General features: G+C 48.9%; 1 protein-coding gene across 1 annotated transcript in view; it reads right to left on the bottom strand.

Annotated features, from left to right (window-relative positions):
• Positions 1 to 22,189, bottom strand: part of TSPAN7 (tetraspanin 7) — a 124,558-nt gene that overhangs the window by 17,355 nt on the left and 85,014 nt on the right. The window contains exons 2-4 of the mRNA XM_030305936.1: positions 6,542 to 6,730; positions 2,483 to 2,557; positions 38 to 133 (exon numbers count right to left, since the gene is read on the bottom strand). Coding sequence (XP_030161796.1) covers positions 38 to 133; positions 2,483 to 2,557; positions 6,542 to 6,730 — 360 coding nt within the window. The remainder of the gene's footprint in view (positions 1 to 37; positions 134 to 2,482; positions 2,558 to 6,541; positions 6,731 to 22,189) is intronic.

Raw genomic sequence — 22,189 nt, 5'->3', positions numbered from 1 at the left:
GGCGGTGGCCAGCCCAGTCTCCTTCCCTGGGACTTACGCTGCGCTGCACGTGATCCACCGCCCGGCTCCTCTCATCGTTGCCATTGTAATTCTGCATGGCGTCCGTGTAAGTCCTCAGGAAGGTGTCCTTGATCTATGGAAGACAAGGGGGAGTGCGGTTCTGGTCCACTGCCGCCCAAATGGACTCATGTTCATGCTCACTTCTACCCCAAGATGACCTCTTCTGAAAAAATCTCTGAATAAATGTAGGCCAGGGAGGGAATGCCCTGTTTCCTGAGACAAAAGACCTCAGAAAATTCGCTGAGGGATTTGAAAGAACGTTCCCCTCATCCCCAATCCAGAGGAACCCAGTGAAGTGGCCAGTTTCTGAGAGGGCTGTGAGGGTGAGTGGCCAACCTCAGGCCTGGCTTTTTCTACTTACTGTCTTCGAATTGACTGATGCCCACCCTTCTGTCCATAACTTTTCCTGCCCTTACTCAGAAGAATAACAAAGGACAGGCCACTGGAGGGCAGGAAGCCTGCTGTGGCTGTGATGGGAAACAGATCCCTGTTCTAACACACAGGGGGAGGGCACAACCAACTTTCACTTACCTGTCCTTATAGGGGCCAAAAAGAGAGGCTAAAAGATATGAACTTTTCTTACTACTAAGTAGTTAACAAAACCCCTCCCCTCCTCTGCGAGCGCATTTGACTGTGGGGTAACTTTCGAGCTCTGTTCCCCTGGAAACCTGCTGAAGGTAGAGTCTCAGGCGTGTTACCAGGCAACTCCACACTTAGGGTAAGACTGCCCCCAATTGCCCACATGACTCTGGAGTCGGGGGGACAGCAGATGACAATAACTGCCTGCTGGGAAGCTTAGGGCTAAGTATGGCGGCTCTCTTGACTAGGCATGTTCCTTGCTGAAATACTGGACGGTACGCCCATGGGATAAAGAAGAGATCAGTGGGCACTAGTCACATGGAGCTTCTAAGCCATGGTGGATGCCACACCTGGCTGTGTCCTTTCATGTCACTGCACCTGCGTTGTCTGTTGTGGGCAGGTGCACACAGAATAGAACCGGGCCGCTTTGAAGACTTCCACTCGCCGGTGGTCAGAGTGGCATTGCAACCCCTCCCCCTCCCCCCGGCTCCCTTAAGTGTTTCAGATGCACCGAGGGGAGGTAGATAAGGGGGCCCAGGCACTGGATATCAGGGACCACTGAGAGAACCCCCCACCCCTAGTGGAGCCCAGTCACGGCAGTTTATTGGGGGGGAAGGGGGCAAGGGCTTGGCTGCATCTGTGGTTCGCACACCCACTGGGGGTACCTCTAGGGCTGCCGAGGCCGTGACTTCATCAGGTTTCACCTCACCTGAGAATAAGAATGGGGAATCTAATTCCAGATACGGCACCTGCACAAGATGGGTTCTAGAAGTCAGCCTTGACACCTGACTGAGATTGCACCTCTGGTAAGGGGAAAACCACAGCAAGCAGGGGAAAGGGGCAGAAAGTGCATAAGCCAGCTGACTGGGAACTGAACTTGGTCAAGCACAGAACCAGGGTCTGGGACAGATCATGCCAGACTTTCAACAGCCTCATTGTCTTTTCCACCTCTGTCTTGCGCTTCTTTTCCTTTCTAACACGTGCGTATCTACTTGTGGCTTTACTGTTATTTACAGGGTGTGCTAACAGCCTATCGGGGCGGGGGGAGGGGGTTGTCAGAACCAGCACTTTATCGTAGCACCTACCCTGCCTGACCTATCACCACTATACGTGTCTGAAAGGCGACACCACGGTGGCTACAGACAGCATGAGGACGTCTTAGCTCTGCCTGAGCGGCTCCCCATGGTCTGAACAGAGCAGCCACAGTGAGAGTATGGGTGAGAATGGCCACACACGATAGCAGACAGCCAGCAGTGTCCTTGAAACTACATCACGATCACAAAACAGTATTCGAAATCCTTTTTCTCCAGCTTTAGAAGTCTAAAATAGGACATGTGAATTAGAAACAAAGCGCTGTAGGGGTTTCAGATCACGACTGCCTTCTCTCCTTCCACAAGGCTCCTAGCATCTGGCCTCCGTTTCTACCCTCCCAGTTGGCAGGGGGTGGCCCCCAGGGCGCTGGGGAGGAGACAGGGCAGCCCAGGCTGTTTGGGGGATACCAAGCAATCACAGAAATCTTGGGCCTTGCTGAAGCTGCTATTTTAAAAGGAGTATTTAATCTACTTTGAAGGTCACTTGCTTTAAAACCGGGTGGAGAATCATTTCATGCAGTAGCTATATCAAGAAATAGAGGATCAACAACTAAGGTTTTGAGTTTGGCGAAATTCCTGCGGCATTTAGATTTTTATTGGCATTTCAGCCCATATTAAGTGACATTTGGAAAACAGCGATACCACCGGAGATGCCAGCTAGCCCATATGTGCCCTTTACACATTCTGAGAGGTTTCAGAAATCCTCCTCCCAAAGCCCCTTTCAGTGAGTTCTGTACTTCGTGTATACTCACCTCATGACGAAACACAAACCCTGAAATGCCAGCTACCAGCTCAGCCAGGAACACCAGGGACAGGAACATGGCATACTGAAAACCAAGCACACAGGGACAGAGTCAGACACGTCAGGATGGAAATGAGTGTTCCTTCCGGGTAGCTAACTTCTTATCACAGGGAATCACACAAATCCTCATATTCCCCAAAGTTTAGGAAAGGCTTAAAAATACCCTTGTCCAGATTTCCCCACATGAGCCTCAATATAGAAACGTGTCTGTTTAAATATGCGCGAGCATTTTGGGCCACACATGCTAAGGAGAGCACATCCGGAGACTGGGCTCAACCAGGAGAAATCTGGAAGGGCTTTTTATAACTCAGGTATGCACTATTTGTGATGCCGGAATCGTCGAGTGGGAAAGTACTCTGAAGGTCGCAGGACACCGTTCTGCCCCGTCCGGGAGTCCTTCAGACCACCTCGGTCATGATGGTCAGCCGGCACCTGCATGCACCCTTCCTCTAGCATCTGTGAGCCCAGCCTAGTCCCTCCACCCACGCGCCCCTTGCAGCCCATTCAGTTTTCACACCGTTCCAATTGCTGGAAAAGCTTTCTTTCTCCTGGCCACAGTCTGCCTCCTTGCAACTTCTACTCCCTGGTGTCAGAACTGCTTTCAAGAGCTAGAAGCACCAGCCCAACCTTGCTCCTCCACAATCGCCCTTCGTATGTGGGAACACAGCCATGGTGCCAACCTGCTGCTTCTCTTCAGGTGGGCAAATCCCTCCAGTTTTCTTGAGCAAAGCTATTAAAATGGCTTCCAAACCCCTTCCTCTGTGACTGTACCAATCCCATCCTGACAGAAAGACCAGAACGAGCACAGGTCAACGTTCTTCCTCGATATGGTGATCGTGCCTGAATGTAGCACTTACAGCAGGGGCCGGTGGGCTCCATACCTGTCTTGTTCTGCACAGTGTGTGGAGTCGATAGTCTTTAAAAAGCAAAGAAGCTGTACTACTAACACTCTCCATAAGCGTCCGAAACCCTTAGTGCTTCTTACTCATTTCATGCTTCCCGTACTTTCCAAGTTGAGTGTGTGTGCGTGTGCACACACGTGTGCCTAAGTTCAGGGATGAATTACATGGTACTTATGAGACATTAAGGGTTTCCATTTTTGTGACTTTGAAAAGCAGATAAAAGGAAAGAGAAGTGACTCTTTTCCTACAAGGCATATGTCTTACAATCTGTTTCTTCTCATCTCAAAATAAAATGGAATGTTTGGAATGCTCCTAGGTGATGCTTTAGAATTTGGATCGACTGTACATGGTCATGTTACTTGCTTATAAAGTACGTATGCGCATAAGATCATAAACTATTTTTCTCAGCTAGTGGCACATGTTAAAAGGAGGGAATATTGGCTTAAAATGCCAGTTTTGTAGCAAATATTAACAAAAGTCTCTACGTACACTTAAAGCATGGCCACTAAACTAGCAAACACAGGGGCGCCTGGGTGGCTCAGTCAGTTGAGCTTCCGACTTCGGCTCAGGTCATGATCTCATGGTTCATGAGTTCAAGCCCTCCATCGGGCTGTCTGCTGTCACCACAGAACCCCCTTCTGATCCTCGGTCCCTTCTCTCTCCGCCCCTCCTCTGCTGGTTCTCTGTCTGTCTCTCTCTCTCAAAATAAATAGACTTTAAAAAACATAAAACAAAATAGCAAACACAGTTATGAGTAGAATGCCCCATGGACATGACATCTGTCTCTCAACTTACTATAAAATACAATAAGAAACACATTTGACTCTAGAGAGAGTCTCACACCAGGCCTAGAATCCACCAGAAAGTCCTGTGGGAAAGTAACTGTCAGAGGCAGGTGGGAGAAAGGACATTCAACTCTGTAGTCAGAAGTCCTCGTAGGTTTATGTCCTAGCTTTGTTGTGGGCTAACTCTTAGGAAAGAGGCAGCCAATCTGGGCCTCCATAAAGTGGAAATAGTTATCTTCAGTTGTTTTGCAGTTAATGAGGTTAAATGAGGACCATAAAATTCTAGACTGACAGACAGTTAATCAAGTGACTTCCGCTCTTATCAGCCAGATCAGCAGTTTCCTGTCGCTGGGAAGTTCCCGGTTTCTAGGAGCTTCCAGAGAACAGCTGCTTCTCCTTCAGAAGGCCCTGGCCAAAAGCCTACTGTGAAGAGCGCACACTAAATACAGGTGGTAGGGGGCGAGTTTTCTCGAGATGAAAGTACCGTAGTAGAAATCGTCCTGGCTTTGGAAGGAGACATCCCTGGGTTCCCATCCCAGCTCTCCCCACACCAGCTGATGGCTTTTAAAGGTCAAAGCTAAAAACTAAACAAAACCTCAAGAAGTTCTCTCCAAAGGCTCACCTGCTAGTGAGCTCGCATGTGTTAGGAGAACATGGCAGAGTGGTTTGAAACCACTTTCAGCAGAATCCAGAGAGAACTGTTCTATTGTTGTGTCCCCTCTCCTATCTCCCTTCACTCAGGAAGAAACCTTGGTGAGTTAGTCCAATGCTGTTCTTTCACAAATGGGGACAGGCCCAAAGAGGTTACATCTCGGCCACTAGAGACGTAAGCCAGGTCTCCTCCCTTCTTGTTCGGACAGATGAATTCCTAGCCATCTTTCTTTTCTGGTCCTTTCAAGTTAATCCTCCCTTGCTACTCGTTGTACTGAACGGGAGGCTCTCAACCTTCGCTGTAGGATGGAATCTCCTAAATGGCTTTTAGAGACTGTGGCGGTTGGCCTCGCTGCTGTGGAGTCTGGTTCGGTTGGCTGAAGGTGGGACCCTGGTGAAGGTGTCTTTCAAAAGCGGCCCAGATGATTTAAGCAGGCATCCAGAATTGAGGACTATCACACCAGACAGAAAGAAATCCTAGTGCTTCTCAGAAGTACTAGAAGGTAGACTCGGGAGGCCAGCATAGAGTAGCAGGTGACAGCAGCAGAAATGTCTCAATGTGGCCTCGCTCTGGCTTTTCCACCAACCCGGAAGAATCAGTGGTGACCAGGCCATCAACCTCCTGCGTGGTCTGCAGGACAGAAGTGGCTGAATCAAACACTACTTCCGTGAGGCTGTCGAGAGAGGGACTGATCAGTGCCAGTTTGGAAGGTGGTTCCTTTGGAGAGAGTCATCCTCACACCCATCTCTGTCACTAGAGGGTATGAAATGTCCTCTAATCTAGGACTAAACAAGGAAGTATGGGCAGCACGGCGCGGACAGACTCTCCACTCTCCCCTTTCACAAAATGAGACATCTCAAATCAATCTCTTCAAACAAATTGTTCTTTTGAGGAGAGGCCCTTGCTACCTTTTATCTATAAAATCCTTGAACATGAACTAACTCTTATTAGCATAGGCAGTGAGCATGGGCAGGGGGTAGACAGTTGGGCAATGAGTCCACCAGAACGTTAAGAATCATGGTAACAGCCTTTCAGCAGCCTGCCCCTTGCCCTTTGGGGAACATCACACCGAGTGTCCTATTATAGTAAAGGCGCCCAGCGCTGGGCTGGCAGTCAAAATCTGCTCCTGCGCCAACCCTCTGTCGAGCGGGGAAGCTCTGGCTTAGCTCGACTCCCATAGCACTGAGCTCGGGTGTGCAGGTTCGGAGAAGAGTGTGCCCACTCAGCCAAGCACGGACAAGTTCAAGGAGGCAGGAAGTATTGCTCCAGTGGGAACTTGGAGAGGAAAGGCTGCTCATGTTAGGGGTGCTGCCCGCCCATGCTGCACGTCACATACCTGAAGAGACTTGGGAGAAACACTTCAAAACTAACCCAAGGCGTCTTGCCATGAGGATATAAATGGCTTCGTGGAACCACTGGCCACTGCTCTGTCACCACCCACTTCGAGGGACGAGAACTGGCTTTTTGCGTGTGTGTGCCAAGCTGTGTTTGGGGTTGTTTTGCCCTCTAGGGCATTAGACGGTGGATTAGACAAGGGTCTGGACTAATATTAGAGGCAACGCCTATGAAGGTCTTGTCTGTGGCTTCAAGATGGGCCATGTCACTTTCGTGTGATTTCTGTGGTTTCGAAAAGTAATCGAAAAAGCAGTATTATGTCGTGACACACTCACCAGCTTCAGCATCCACGGGCTACCACGGCATGTCGCAAAGCATCCGAACAGGCCAAACACCACAATAGTGGTGCCGGTCCCGATGAGCACATAGGGGGCATTTGTGGAGTTCTCGGCGATCAGGGAGATGTAGGTGCCCAGAGTGAGTTTGCCCCAGACTCCAACAGCCAGCAGGATCACGCCAGTGATCTGAAAAGAGCAGGGAGGAGAAGGGGGTGTGAAACTGTGAAGCTGGGAATCGACGCGGCAATGTGGCCTGGATGCGAAGACTCACGTTCCCGTGGGCAAGTGGCGCTTGCTGCAGGAGTCCCCGGAGCAGTGGGAAATGTGGGAGACGGGTGGCTCAAAGGCATCACAGTGTAAACACCCTTTTGTTTTGGACGATTCGACCTGTCCCTTACACAAACCCACAGGCAGTTATCGCATGAACTGGAAGTCAAGCTGATAATAAGAAACTTTGTCTTTAAAACTGTTTTGAAAAAAATGCATGCGGGGCGCCTGGGTGGCTCAGCTGGTTAAGCGTCCAACCTCGGCTCAGGTCACGATCTCACGGTTCGTGAGTTCGAGCCCCACATCTGGCTCTCTGCTGTCCACGCGGAGCCCGCTTTGGATCATCTGCCCCCCTCTGTCTCTGCCCCTCCCTTATCCTCTCTCAAAATAAGTAAATAAACTTGTAAAAAAATTAAAGAGAATTAAAACTGCATGCCAATGCAGGTGTGAGAGCCCTCCCTGGGAGAGCCGCTGCCCAGTGCCGAGCCACCCTCTTCAATAGCATGTGTGGCTTTCGTACGATTTTTAAAAATTAACTAATTAATTTAAAGTAGGCTTCATGTCCAATGTGGGACTTGAACTCATGACCCTGAGATCAAGAGTTACACACTCTACAGACTGAGCTAGCCAGGTTCCTCTGGACATGGTACGTTTTGAGGACATTTCGCATGATGTTGTAAGGAGCAAGATGATTTTCTTTCACTATTATAGCAAAGATCTCTACAAAAGCAAAACATTCAAAATACTTTTGAATCCCTATGGATACACTTCCTTATTTACAGTGCTTTAGTCAATACAAAACAACAGAAGCATCTGAGTAGTTCCTGGAATTAGCTGTAATGCGATTTGGCAAATCCCGCTGATCGGTCCAAAGGAAATCCCCACAGCAGAACCTTGCATCAATCGGGCCCTTACTTCAGGGGGTAGACTTGGGGCTACATGCTATGCCTTACTCTCCCTCCCCTGCAGGCCACACAACCCAGCAGCATCAGTGGCTAAAGCCAGCACTTGACTTTCTGTCTCTATCTCCCCAGCTGGTCTCTCCTTCAGTTTCCCAGTAGCTTAGCAGCTCATTCAAACTGACATCCCTCTAACGGCCACCTCTTCTGACACCGCATGAAGCTTGAGAGAAGCCCGGGTGTCCAGGGAGAGCCTTCCCCAGTTTTGTCCCACCCTATCGCCCAACGTCCTATACCAAACGCCTCTGCTTCCTGTCCCGCCTGGCCATCCCAGCGAGGGGGCGTGATGAGATGAGAAACGGGAGCAAAGCCGTATGATACAAACCAATACCCACCATGCCAAGGTTTCCCCTGTCAATCAACACACTGTCCCAAATACATGCTACACGAGGAGCCAGATGGCAGGGCCAGTGAAGATGCCTGGGCCTCTCCTGTACACTCTGAAAACTCCTTCTGCAGTCTGGATCCACCAAGCTCCACCATCAGACTGTTTCTCTTCTATTTGGTGGAAGGGATGAGTGGAAAAAGCAAGAGCTTGGTGATATTCCCCCACCCCCACCACGATTGCCTTCTACTCTGTAGAACTATCACTGTGAAAAGACCGAATTAGAAGCTTTAAATCAGAAAAAGATCGAGGGACTAGTGCTAGTTTTATAAGGGAAAGGTGAATAAATGTGATGCAATCTTGAGGAGAAAGTATTTGACACTAATATTTAGGCGAAGGTGGCCCAGTGCAGGTCTACTGCCTTTGAAAAGTTCCAATGGGGGCCTCGGGGAGTTCAGAAAACCAAGAATGCAGACGCGGTCAAGAGTTTCAAGTCCTTTGCTGACACCTGGTGGCTGCTAAAGAAACTACCTCTCGTGAACAGCCTCTTCTGCCACATGGAAGCACAAAATGGAAACATAAAATGCTTTTTATCCACCAGAATCAAAATTGAACTCTCCGCTCATTAGGGGTAAGAATGCAGTGAACACTAGGGACGAAGGATAGTGCCTGAGCTTTTATCACTCAATGCTCAGCACAGCGCCAGGCACAGAGGAAACGCTAAATATTCATTGCCAAACACATAGATTTCATTTCTCTGGGTCTTAGAACCTCTTCTTCATAAGAGTCCTTTGAATGCCATATACTTACAAAGCTGCTCCATCGGGTGAATACTGTGAGGGGCCTTAAAATGGAACCAGAGAAAAACCTCTGCCTCTGCTTCCCACTCTACCGTTATCTGCCTAATGTTGTAGATGTCACAGCATAAATGTTCTGAACAGAACTAAAAACTCAGTTAAGCCAGTCGCTGTTCAGGCTGAATAAGTCTCATCCACAGACTTGCTATTTCATGTGACTGCCTCCAAAGATTCAGTAACGCTTCAGACATGCACTGAGCAGCTCGTTTCTACACACCTACTGCCAGTCGCTATTGGGGTGCGATGGCTTTAGTGACCAAACATGAGAGTCTGATAGCTTAGATTTCTGGGACCAGTCATTTCATCAAGTTCACTTACCATCATAACAAATAGTGAATGCAGTATATCAAAGTTAACAGAAATCTGGCTTTTAAGGCTAACGGTATCAACATTTCTATCCCTTTCCTCCTTTCAAAAAGTACTTTCTCAGAATGCAACCACTGCTTTTGTATAGGACACCTCTCTCACGTAAGGTGCAAAACCTATGATAACAACTTATTAAAATCTTCATAAAATGTAAATTACATTAAAATTAAAAGGCTATTTTTGCAGACCTCAGAGGTACCTCTTAAAGACTGCCAATGGATGCAAAGAAACACAACACTGTGGGCGCTACACTGTATGGGAGAAAAGCCATCCAGTATCTTGAACTTGACCAGGTCAGTCACCCTCTAAGGAGCCCTTTCTCCACCCAGCACCTCTCTGGTAGGAATCTAAGAACAGCCCAGAGAGAAAAGACCTTCTCCAGTGTTGCTCTTCTCACACTCAAAGATCCCTGAGCGACCAGCTCTGCGTCTGGAAGCCCAAGCCCCACATATGCAAGGTGTTTTGCACAAACAGGACCCGCCTCTGCAGCCACATCTCCCTCCTTAGTCTTTCTGCACTCTGTGTAGTTCCAGTAAAATGGAGCTGTTCTCCGTTACTTCCTGTGCTTTGCTGCTTCTCAAAGTTTGCTCGTGATGATCCCCTTACCTAGAATTCTTCCCCTTCCTATCACTACCTATCTACATCCTAAGCTCGTTCGGCATACTGTGCCCACGCCTCCCAGCCTCCTTACACAGAACTTATGCCATCGTCGTGCTGCGCCCTTTCCTCCTCCTGTGCACATCCAGGACTGTGACCTCCCTCGAGGGCAGGAGCTGTGTGTCTGCTGCACGGACGGATACACAGCCGATTGCGGATGTGAGGAGGGGAAAGAAGTTTCATGTTAGCCATCTCCCTGCCATATTCTCTGAATCTCTGCTAGGAACTCTCAGAAATGGTAAGAATGCCAATCCAGGCAGGTGCTGTGATCTGGGGAAATCATAATGCTAAGGGCAAAGAAGAAACAATGAGGTGGACAAGGGAGAGAAGGTTGGGCTGCGGTGCGCCCTGCAGTGAGTAAAACCCTACTTGCTGGTGGCAGTGCTGGTGGACGAAAGTGCCAGGCTATTGAAGGAAAAAACTACCGGCAAAGGGCTGAAGCTCCGTAACACACAATCTAGTGCTTTCTCTTTTTGCCTACTATAATAATGCTTCTTACCAAGGAAAAGAAACATACAAAGACAAGTCAAATGCAAAAGTCTTCGTTGTCTGTGTCATTTTCTCCTTGGTTCTTGTCAGCACCCACCCATGCACACTCACCCCTGCGTGTACCTTTACAAGCACACGCGAGGCTCAGGGCTCACCAAAGCAATTCTGTGTCCGGGCACCTCAGACACCTGAACTTTCTAAGCCAATCATTGTGTCACTGCTTTAGCTTTCTCAAGGAAGTTATGTTTCTTTCTCGGAAGACTCCATTAGCAAGGAGCCAACGGTATGGCTTAAGAGGGGACAGATCAGAGCCTGGAGATCAGAGCCCACACGAGTGGCCTGGGGAAGGTACCGCCGCCTCCCATACACCCTCACGTCAACCACAAGCCAGGAGGGCAGGCCCAGCGCCTGCCGGCAGTAGCCAGGCTGAGGCTCAGTCTCATATCGTTCCTAGCATCCCGGGGTGGCTCGACATATTCTGTGTGCTTCCTGTGCAGCTCAATATATACAGATAGCGATGTACCCCCACTACTTCTAATTTAGGCTTGGTGATGAGGCCAAAAAACCTATAATGGTAGCAGTAGAAAAGGTAAATCAGAACTAAGAAATCAGAACTAGGCTCGCGTTACCTTAAAATTACTCGAAAGGATACCGCGGGTAGGTTTGCCAGTATATCACGGGGTGTCCAAAAGGCTCTGGAAGAGACTTACTGAGGTTTGGTTTCATCCTAAAGTGGATACTGGGGTAGCAGTGGCAGAGATCAGCACTGTCCTTTGCTCCCGCCAGGTCAACACAGCTAATGCAGGGAAGTCTCTCAATTGTCCCTGCAGCGTCCTGATCCTCAGAGAGGAGCCAGAGATACAGCGCTTCTATGTTTCTCACGCGCCCACAGGCATTGAACTTGGGCCCGCTGCCTCTTCTGCACACAGACCACAGCCCTCTGACTAAGCGGCAGCAGCAGCAGCTCCTGTCTTACCGTGAAAGGCTGTGCCTGGTATGGGTCTGACGGTGCAAAGTCCCTGTATTTTTTATTTAACTGTATGAGATGCTAAATACATGCTTGTGTCACCGTTGCAATAATGTGTATCTGCTCTTGTAGGTGGGGCTCATGAACCCACATGTTATGGAATTAAAGAAAAGACAATGAAAAATTGACTTACAGAAGCATAAGCTCTCTCGAAGACACCCCATCCTTCAATAAAAATTTTTTTAATGTTTACTTATTTTTGAGAGAGAGAGAGAGACAGAGAGAGAGAGAGATGGAGGGAGGGAGGGAGGGAGGGGCAGAGAGAGGGAGACACAGAATCCGAAGCAGGCTCCAGGCTCTGAGCTGGCAGCACAAAGCCCGATGGCAAGGCTCCATTCCATGAACTGTGAGATCATGACCTGAGCCAAAGTTGGACCGACTTTGTTAACCGACTGAGCCACGCAAGCGCCCTGAAGACACCCCATCCTAAGAAGCCAAATGGGATACAAAGCACAGGAACTAAAGCCAGCCTAAAGAAACACACAGGAGAAGTTGTGGGCCGAAATCTCAGCTAGATAGCATTTTAGGTGAAAGCCAAGGTTCACTCATCCTAGGGGTCTATAGGTTAATTCACCCCTGGCAACTCTGTGCAGAGCAGAGGCATTGTCAAATGTTCTTCCCCCACTCCAGACGATTCTATACCTCAGAAAAACCACATGGCACAGAAACTCCATACATACAGTAATGACAATAAATACAACTAAGTAATAATTAAAACAGTGATTAAATCCTGAAAATATAGGGTCCTCAGGAGTTAGGTTTTCAGAAGGAACCAGCAAACTCTGCTTTCTGCCCATTCTTCCTTGAAGCGTGATGCTGAGGAGGCTGCGGGGGAAGGCATCTCTGCACGGCTTGGAAGGTGTTCTGACCTGATTTTGTGCATGTGGATAAAACACACAGGAAGGCAGACAAATCAGCAGTTTCCACCACGTCGTGGTTTTCTCTTTAAACTTGAAGTAGTAAGGGTGCGGATCCATCACATTTACAACTTAATATTGTATAACAGAGTATTTTTGAAAACACTGTTTTGGACCAGGAGGCAGAATTTACTGGGGTTTTCCAGGGGGATGGAGAGCCCTGTCCAGATGAGGGGCCGCAGGGGAGCCGGTATGTTTAAAAGGCAGGTGAAGGAAAGAGCTGTGGGCTGGGAGTCAGGATACCAGGGCTGGGGCCGCCGTTTGTCACAAATCAGCTGTGTGACTTTGGGCAGTTCACCTAACCTTCCTGGGCCTCCGTCCCCTCTTCAGTAAGATCAGGAGGTGGAGAGGCCTGATGTCCAGTGCTTCCCTGCAGCTCTAACGTTGTGATGCACCAAATCAGAATCTCCACGTCGTCGTGCTTATTCACTCTGAAATCTATTTAGGGACGTGCCCATTGGGCAAAGGAACACAAGAGAGTTTATTAGGTCCTCCCCGTGACTGACAAACCGTCAGCAGTGGGAGTAGGAAAGTCGGCTCATCTGTGGACTCCACGCCTACTGTTCTGCCAGCTCTCCGAGGTGACAATTGGTTGCCGGGGAAGACAAGGAAAGGAAAAGCTGCCCAGGGGGTCATGCATCGCAGTTTTAAAGAGACGCTCAAAAATGTATAAGGGTCACTAGCATGACAACAAGCCTTACTTTTTATATGAAGATGCCCGAGTCGTCCTGAGAGCAGTGAAGACATATGCTCTGAGCTGCTCCTCTCTCAGCGAGTATGTCAGCCAATTCAACCCTTTTGCTCCCTGGCTTTTGTGGCTACAGTATATGTGGAAGAGAGCACACATTATACAACTTACATAATGGGGAGATTAGTGCGATCATTAAAAGCGGATGGGGAAGTTTGAGGAAAGGGAGAGAACTGAGATGATCTTAAACATGGGTTTGTTAAACCTGGGTTTGAGAACCAATAGGAAACTCAGAGACCATCCGTTCCTGGCCCTGTTTTCTACTGGATTTGAGGTGACCAAAGGCCCCGCAGGGAATATTCAGAAGGCACCCGTGGATGTGCGACTGCAGTCTGAGAGAGAGTCGCAGACGCAAGTCAGGGCTGAGGCCGGAAGTGACAGCTGAGGGACCGTTGTGTCTTAGGAAACAGAAGCAGAGGATGGTGGGAAGGACGCCATCACTAGAATGTGGGGAACTGGTGCCGGAATTTGGGGAAGACGGAGGAGATACAGAACCAAATGGACAAGTCTGTGAAGGGGGCTTCCAACAGGAGAAGTGGGAGACTTGAAGAAAGGGACTTCTTCCTTCTCTAAACACTTCTCGGAAACAAAAGGCCAGCACAGTTCACGGGCCCCGAGTACGCCAACGGGCAGGCACGGTAGTCTTTTGTATACCCGGTAAAGCCCACTACAATTGCATTTTATATTTCAATATTGTGTCGTCCTGTAGCCGATTCCTAGAATTCAAATTCCAGGAGTTAGGTCACGAGCGCACAGTGACTTGTCACAAACTCTGGCTTCTGCTTGGATCTTGTCACTGAGCAGCCAGGGTCTGGTGCGCACACTGTCTAACGGATCCTACATAGATGCTTCGGAAAATATGAAAAGGGCTTTGAACAGCCCTATGAAAAGTCAGGAATTCCAGCTCTGGCTGTGGGCTCACCACAGGCCTTTCTTCACTTACGCTTACATAGTGAAGCGGCTGATCGTGTCATAGGAAACAGCTCCAGGAATGCTTTAATTCCATCAAACAATGCTTCCTGTCCTCCCGGAGGCCTTAAATATGCAACCACCGGTTCACACCCATCGCAGATCTGTGTCTTCTTCTTTCTCTGTGAAATGACGGGACTGGCCTCAGGAACACCTACAGGAGCCCTTCCAGTGCGAAAGTTTTACGTGCTTCTTTGAGGTGCCCAGCGTCCCTCAGAGGGGCCAAGAGCAGGCCCCGCCACTAGCTAGGGTGCAGACCACGCTCGTCAACAGCGTTCACCCGGGGCCTGTGCTGGCCGAGCTTTGTACTCAGCCTGCGGGAGTCTAGCTGGGGAGGGGCCCCCAAGCAGGTGGCTGGCTGGAGACTGGACAATCTCTAATGTCCTAGGGGCCCGGGAAGCGGTGGAAATGGATCACTGTTGGCAGTCCTTCCTGAATTAAAAACTGGGTCCGGACGTGGTGGAGACATGGTGGAGGTAGGCCGATCACAGGAAGTCAAGGTGACACAGCTGCTAAAATCATAGTAAAGACCACTCACACAGCCTTTTACTACTTCAATTACTAGACCCCTTTCGAATTAGCCCAACCGGTTCCACCTTATATTAATTCCACTATTCAACAAAGGGTCGTAGGAAATGTCCCAACATGTTATTAGGGACCCTGTATATCCTACTAGGAAATGAGAAAGAATGGGCAGCCTAAAAGGTTCTGGACTTTAGGTCTGCTCTCTCTCAAACAACAAACAAATAAACAACCAAACCAAACCAAACCAAAACAAAAAACAAATCCACAAAGGAAGGCCCCAGAAGCCAAAAAGAATTTCGCTTCATGCTTATTAGCACGTTGAGAAACGTTCCGTTGTATCAGGGAGAAATTTTAAGGGCAGCTTATTCTGAGCTTCTTGGCATTTTTTTTCCCCGTTGTTAAGTATTGTCGAGTTCTCCCTGAAAATGTTGACCACTGGACTTGGGTGTTTGATTTATACCAACAGGGAGTGTCCTCCTCCAACTTCAAGCCTCTAGGAGCACGTAAGAGAAGCGAGTGAACAAAGCAGAGGTTAAGTCTGTCTGGGCGTAGCTCACACCTCTGGTTGCACGGATGACCCAGATATATAAATAGATGGCATATAGGTGAGTGCCTATTAAGAATTGGGGCAGCGAAGCCACTTAGGAGGAGATTTGTGTACTTAGGAATCAGGAGCAGCTGCAGTGGCTAAAGTGACAGAAGCTTAATGTCTGGGGGATTCCCTCTGTGCCACACCCCCTCCACAGAACCCCCAAGTTGATCTCGCTCAGATTTAAAATCTGTTGGCCCAGTTGACACACACACACACACACACACACACACACACACACACACACACAGAGGCAGGTGAGCACCAGGGACACCAACAAACAGCCTTAGTGTCATGAGCAGGTGGCTGAGCAACCGCAGAAGTGCTGTGCTTCCTTTCCTCAGGTGACCTATGAGTGGACCAGTGCTGTGAAAAGATGGATCAAATTCCACACTAATAAGAAGAGGTATTAAAAAAAAAAAGATCATGTCAGTGTAAGCTTACAAACAAGAGCTGCAACTATATTATTAATACCCGTTGACAGAAAGTTTCTGCTGACTGCACATTTATCCCATCTTGTGTTGTTAATTGTGTATATATTATGATTTGCAGAGTCTTGTGGGAGGAAATAAGGTCAGTTACCTCCTCTGTACCCACCGGAGCCTCACCCACACACAACCTGGGTCTGATCTTACAAGACAACAGGTTGTTCAGACATTCTGTCCTAATGCCCATTTAATAGAATCACTGCTTGTCTGAGGATGATTCCCATTGTTTTTTTAATTTGAAAGCCAGTCACTGTGCCCACAGTGAACACCCAGCGGGAGATCAATAAATGCGGACTGAATCTTGTGGTGATCTCGTCTTCAAATTGAGCTCCCTTCCAGTGGCCATGTCCTTGGGAGTTGCTGGGTGGGAACGAATGTGGATAAACTACTCCTATCAGCAACTCCATACGTATGACTCTAAATGCCAATCTGTGGCTGAACAGCACAGGTCTCCCTCATGATTATGTTGTTGAACAGGTTTTGCTTTCCTGGAGTTCCATTATGCGCAAAAGGGAAAATTTTCTTTGCAAAATTTTTACATATCATCTTCAAAACACCAAAAACCCCCCAACAATCCTACATGTATATATACACATCTAAAGCAAACAAGAAGCGAGAATGTAGACAGCAAGGCAATCCCTGAAGGCCTGTGCTCGATCTGGCTTTGTGTTAATGGGGGCTGAGGGGCTAGGCGAGCTCCTGCCTCTTTTCAGATGAACTTGGCACTGATGAGACGTAATGCCAGAAGAGGGCCCATTTTTAAATGAGTAGAACCACCTGTTCAATAACAAGATTCTTACGCAAATGGTAAGGTGGTGGTGGTCTTTCGGTGGTCCGAACTTTCCCCTGAGATGACTCAAGGGAAGACAAAAACTCATTTCTATTAGTGACTTATTTAACCTTCCTCTCAATATTCAAATATCCACATCGCACGCATTTGTGACACTGCCACCAAATAAGAGACATGGGCACTATTCAGATGTCTGATATTGACAGAGTATCGCAGGAATTAACTTTAGGTAACACATGTTCTTGGCAAAAAAAGAAAAATAATTCAGTAATTCCAGAAACACACAAAGAGAATATTTTGCCATGTCTACCACTGCCACTTGGGCCCAGCCACCACCCCTGGCATCTCTCCCTGTCTCTACCCTTGCCCCCATGCTCTGTTCTCGACACAGGAGCCAGAGCTATCCTATTCAAACCAAAGTCCAAGAAGATTACTCCTTTGCTCAAAACCTTCCACACATCCCACTTTGCAGAGCGGGAGCCGGTGCACCCCTCCCTGGTTCCTCTGATGGGACCTCCAGTGGCTCCCTCCATGCTTACTTGGCTCCAGCCCTCCTGGGCCTTTTTGCTCCTCCAGAGTACTCTTGGCCTGCTTCCTGCCTCAGGGACTTTGCACTTGCTCTTTCCTCTGCCTGGACTTCAGAGATCTCTCATTTCGGAGTGAGAACGAGCCCTTCCCCTCACGACACGATTTAAAACTAGAACCCTGCCTCTCTGGCATTCCTTATGTCCTTTCATCCTTTATTTTTCTCCAGCACACTTACCATCTCCAAATGCTATTTGATTTACTCTCTTGGTCTGTCTCCCCAAACGAATTTAAGCTCCATGAGGGTGGGGAATTTTGCCTGTTTCATTGATGTATCCCCAAAGCCAAGACAAATGCTTCCCCATAGTAGGTGCTCGGTAAATATGTGTTAAGTGATTGACTACAAGATGACAGGCTGGTAGGCCAGTGTGAGCTTTGGAGGACAGAAGGACAGAAGACCTATGGTCACTGACATTGCACTAAAGAAACCAAATAGTGGACTTGACTCTCAGGGTCCAGGCAGCTTTACTCAGATAAAACCCCGTTCCTTGGCCAATTCGTTTCTGATCCAGCACACCGCTTCACAAACGTCTGCTTGTGACCACAAGGGGGACTAAATGAGAGAGCCCGGGCATGGCTAGGTCTGATCCACTAATGGAAATGTAATTCGAGGCTCTAACATCCTATAACTCCATGAGGTCAATAATTGATGGTTAGGAGTCAAGAGAATGAGCAGTGCTTATACCAGCACGCTTTGTCTCTCAAAAAATGTACAACAGTGAGGGGCGGCGGGGGGGGGGGGGGGGTGGTGGCGGTTGGTGGAGGAGCTTACTGTGTGCCGGGCACGCTGCTAAGTGCTTTAATGCTCTGTCCAGCTCAATCTCGTAATAATCCTATAAACCTTGCCTGAGGTCATCCCCACTAAGTGGCAGAATAGGCACTCAAAGCCCTGGCCCGCAACCACTGTCTTCTCTTAACATCCTCTTAAGTAGCTGACCTGTGCCCCTAACTCCTCTGTAAGAAAAGCCCAGAAGCCAGTGTCATCCATGCTGGCAACAATGCCAGGTTGGTTCTCAACCCTGAGAATCTGGCGGCCAGAATTAAAAAAACAAAAAACAAAAAAAACCCTGCAGGCCTAGTCACTAACTGATTTATTTTAAAAGGCTATCCCATTATTTCTCCTCTCTCAAGCACGCAAATCTATAGAAACGGAAACACGTTCTGCTCCAAGCTACAGCTTGATACTTTAAACGAACCAGGATGGGGACTAAATATCCTGATGTGTATGCTGGGATGAGCCGGAAGTGTTAAATATCACACACTTCACACACAAATCTACGCGAGGACCGCCAATCTGAAGAATCAAAGATGCAAACAGAAAACTGTAGCACGTTCTGGGACAAGTTTAGGAAACTAAAGTGTTCTGGGTTTTACCCTGGGGCGGGGGAGGGGGGAAACCCAAACACCAAGAAGCTGTGGCTGAAATATATATATGAGGGCAACCCACTCTGAGGCTGTGGAAGTCTGAGCCAGTGACTTTCAAAGTAGTGCGGACCCAAAGCGGTGGGCTGAGTTGCCAGCTGAGGCGGTTGGTGACGTATCTGCCTGCCCCACAGCCTGGAAGGGGGAGGTGATCCGTCCTTCACAAACCAAGAGCACGGACTGGAATCAGTCACCTGTGTACATGCCTGTGATAAACGGCATGCTCCTTTCATGCTTCATCACATTTACTCTTGATCTCTGTTTTGCAGATGAAAAACAGGCTCTAAAAACCGAGGCTCTGAGAGGTTTGGCTACTTGCTTGGAGTCGCAGAGCTAAGAAGGGGTACAGCCCAGAGTTAGACTGCTGTCTGTGCGACTGGAAGGCAGCTCCCCCCACCCTCATGACTCCCCGCATCCCACGGCAGCGTGAGCAGAACCAGTGAGCTCCCAGGGCTGAGGTCCAGGAAGGGGAGTGATGTAGAGAGAAGCCCAGCTTTCTGTACACCCCCCAGGAGCTTCTTAAGGTGAATGGTGAGGAAAGCAGCATTCTGGACCAATCTCCACGCGTTTTTAAAGCAGTTTCTAGTTGTCAGCATGCAGGAAACGTGGGGAAAGGCAGGGGTGTGAACAGATGGGCTCTACACACTGACCCTGCGAGCATCGGTCTTCTCCCTTCTCCTTTCCTGGCGCACGCCTGCCGTGTCCACTACTGGGCATGCGCCAACTTATGAATGGGGTCGTGCCCCAGAAGATTATTTATACATTACTTGTTTGGAGCTCTGAATGCATTTGTTTTGCAAGCAGTGTTAGATGTGGTGCCTGTGTTTCTAGGTCAGTCCTCAGAAGTCTATATTTAAGCCAGTATTGGGGAAAGTTATAGAGGAGCAGATTTTTGTCTCAATACAGGGAAGAAGTTTCTAATAATAGGCATTGCCCAAAATGGAGTGGGTCGCCCTGGGAAGTGTGACAACAGAAGGTAAACAGCTTTCTGGGTACTCCCACAGAATCTCCAGAGGCAACCATGGGACAGAAGTCCTATGGATGGGAAGCCAGCAGGAAAGGCAGAATCGCCTGAAAAGTCATTCTGATCCTGACTATTGTCCCGGAAGCTTTGTGTGTTTCCCAGACAATTACCTCCCTGGATTTTCATACATGAATGAATAGGAGCGTTAGCAACACAGGCACCAGGGAAACCATTTTCCCAGACTCCAAGTCGTATTTTCTTTTGATCTCCAAAGAAGAAGTGATAGGTCACATAATTTTGTCACATGAAGACCAACAGAAATACCTGTTCGGTGTAATGAGGTTGCAACGAAAACGAGCTGGGTTCTTTAAAGGGGGATACGGCACTTGAAGGAGCTCTTGCTTTATTATCACAATGCCTTTATTTTCCCTAGGCAAACACACTCTCAACCTTTTCTCACCTAGAGTCAAACATCCTGGCTGACTTTAAGAATCAGTGAAGCTGGTTAAAGATAAATTCATAAAACCTGTACAGGCAACCTTCCCACCTTTCACATGTAGACAAAGATTCTGTCAAAAACCTGACAGACGTTGGAAGCAAAAAAAGAAAGTATCTAAGAAGGTGCTATTAGTAAATGGTGCATTGCACCAGAAATCTATTCCCTATAAAACGGGTGCGTAGCTCCTTGGAAAAGCTATGTAATTAGCTCTTGGTCCTGGTGATGGGGGCAAACACAGCTCCACTTTTTACCCCTGACATGACACAGCTGCCCCTGGCAAGCTCGCTCCTGCGTGGCGCCTGCTGGTTCCACGTGCCCGGCCCTCCTGCCCCACGGCCGCCCAGCCAGGTCGTGCCTGCCTTTCCAAGCCTAACTGCGATGCCCTTTGCACCGAGAGGCCTTTCCCGACACTCCAAGACAGTAATCACTTCATCCTCCTGTGAACGTGCTTAGGATTTTCCACAGGTCTCTTGTGACTGGCATTTTACCCGGTGTTCTAGGCCTTTGTGAACACCTTACCGCATCCCCGTAACCCACTCCCCGCAAACAGAGGAGTCCCTCCTGGCGCTGTGTTATTAACTATGTACATCCTATGACACCTTGCGCTTGGTTTTGCCAACTATGTGTGATCACAAAGAGTCCTTTTGTAGCAAACAGGTCTCATCTAGGACACGTCAACGGGCACCTCCACTTTGCACCCTCAGGTTGCGGAGAGGGCATGGGATGGAGAGGTGGGACGGGGACCCGACAGGCAGAAAAGGACTGGAGAGACACCAACAGTCGAGTGTGGCAGTGGCATTCCAGGCTGCTGCACTGCTTCCGTTGTGCTTAGAAACAAACAGGACTGCTGTGGTCTGAAGCAAATTAGCACTTCAGAAAAGGACAACTTGGTAATTGGGTCCCCCCACTCAGAAGCCACAGATGAAAGCCCCTCCTCCCCGGAAAGTCACCATCAGCAAGTTATCTTAGAAAGCTAGGCTTTTCAGCAAGCAGCAGCAACCCTTCCCCACTGACAGGCAGCGTGTGCTGAAAGTGACCCTCCTGTTGACCGCTCCTTAAGGAACGTTTGAGGGGCCAGAACTGCTGAGACCTCCCTGTACTGCACACAAGCTAATGACCAAGGACACGCTTTCCTGGCATGGGGGAAGCCACTGGATCTTACCATATGTTTGCCCCCAAAGCCAACAGCCATCCGAAGTCCTGGTACGCACTGCGAGTGACTGTGACCATGGGACTGCCCCCTGAAATCAGTAGGTATTGCTATTTTTGTTGAATTATTCTTCCAACTCATTTGCCTTGTGTTGTTCAATCAGAATGTATTGTGAACCACAGGCTGGTGTGGCTACAGGGAAAAGCCATGCCAGCCACCTTGAGCAAAAGGGGGGTTTCTGGAAGGCTGCAAGCATCGTAAGGGGCAGCACAAGCAGCCGGTAACTCCAAGGACAGGAGCCAGGAGAGCTACCTTTTCCCACCCCACCCCCCACAGCAAGGGCTCTGGGAAGTGCCTCTCTTGCACGCCTACCACATTCCTCTCCTTCTTGGGGAACTAGCTCTCTCTACCCAGTGACAAGAGCGTCCCATTAGAGCACCTCCTGATTCAAACATCCAACCGAGACTGAGAAGCAGCCCTGGATACTGATTTCCAACTGGTGGAGTACAGAATCTGAGGGGCCGACCTCAGGTCAGGTGACCTCTCTGATGCAATCAGCTGTGACGGGGACAGGACCATGTCCCCGTGCCCCATCTTATCAGCAGGAGCTAGGAGAACAGACGCTCAGAAAAAGCTGGGAGCAGGGCAACCCACTGATTCCCATGCCTGCCACTGAGACACTTAGCCATCCCTCCCCTCCGGGAACAAGGGAGAGACTGTGAGGCAGTCTACATTTGTACCCTCATTTATTTTTAAAATTTTTTTTTCATGTTTGTTTATTTATTCTGGGGTGTAGAAAGCGTGTGAGAGGGGGAGGAGCAGAGAGAGAGGGAGACAGGGAATGCCAAGCAGGCTCTGTGCTATCAGAGCAGAGGCCAAGATGGGGCTCAAACCCACAAACCGTGGGATCATTTGACCTGAGCCAAAATCCAGAGTCAGACGCTCAACTGACTGAGCCACCCAGGTGCCCCATCAGCCTCATTTAAACACTCTAATCTATGCAGCACCAGGAGACACCAATGGAAGACCAAATCACTGCCTCTTGAGAGAGT

This window comes from Lynx canadensis, chromosome X (assembly GCF_007474595.2).
Source record: "Lynx canadensis isolate LIC74 chromosome X, mLynCan4.pri.v2, whole genome shotgun sequence".
NCBI lineage: Eukaryota > Metazoa > Chordata > Mammalia > Carnivora > Felidae > Lynx > Lynx canadensis.
The sequence above is the reverse complement of the archived record's forward strand: the minus strand, read 5'-3'. Positions and strand labels throughout refer to the sequence as shown.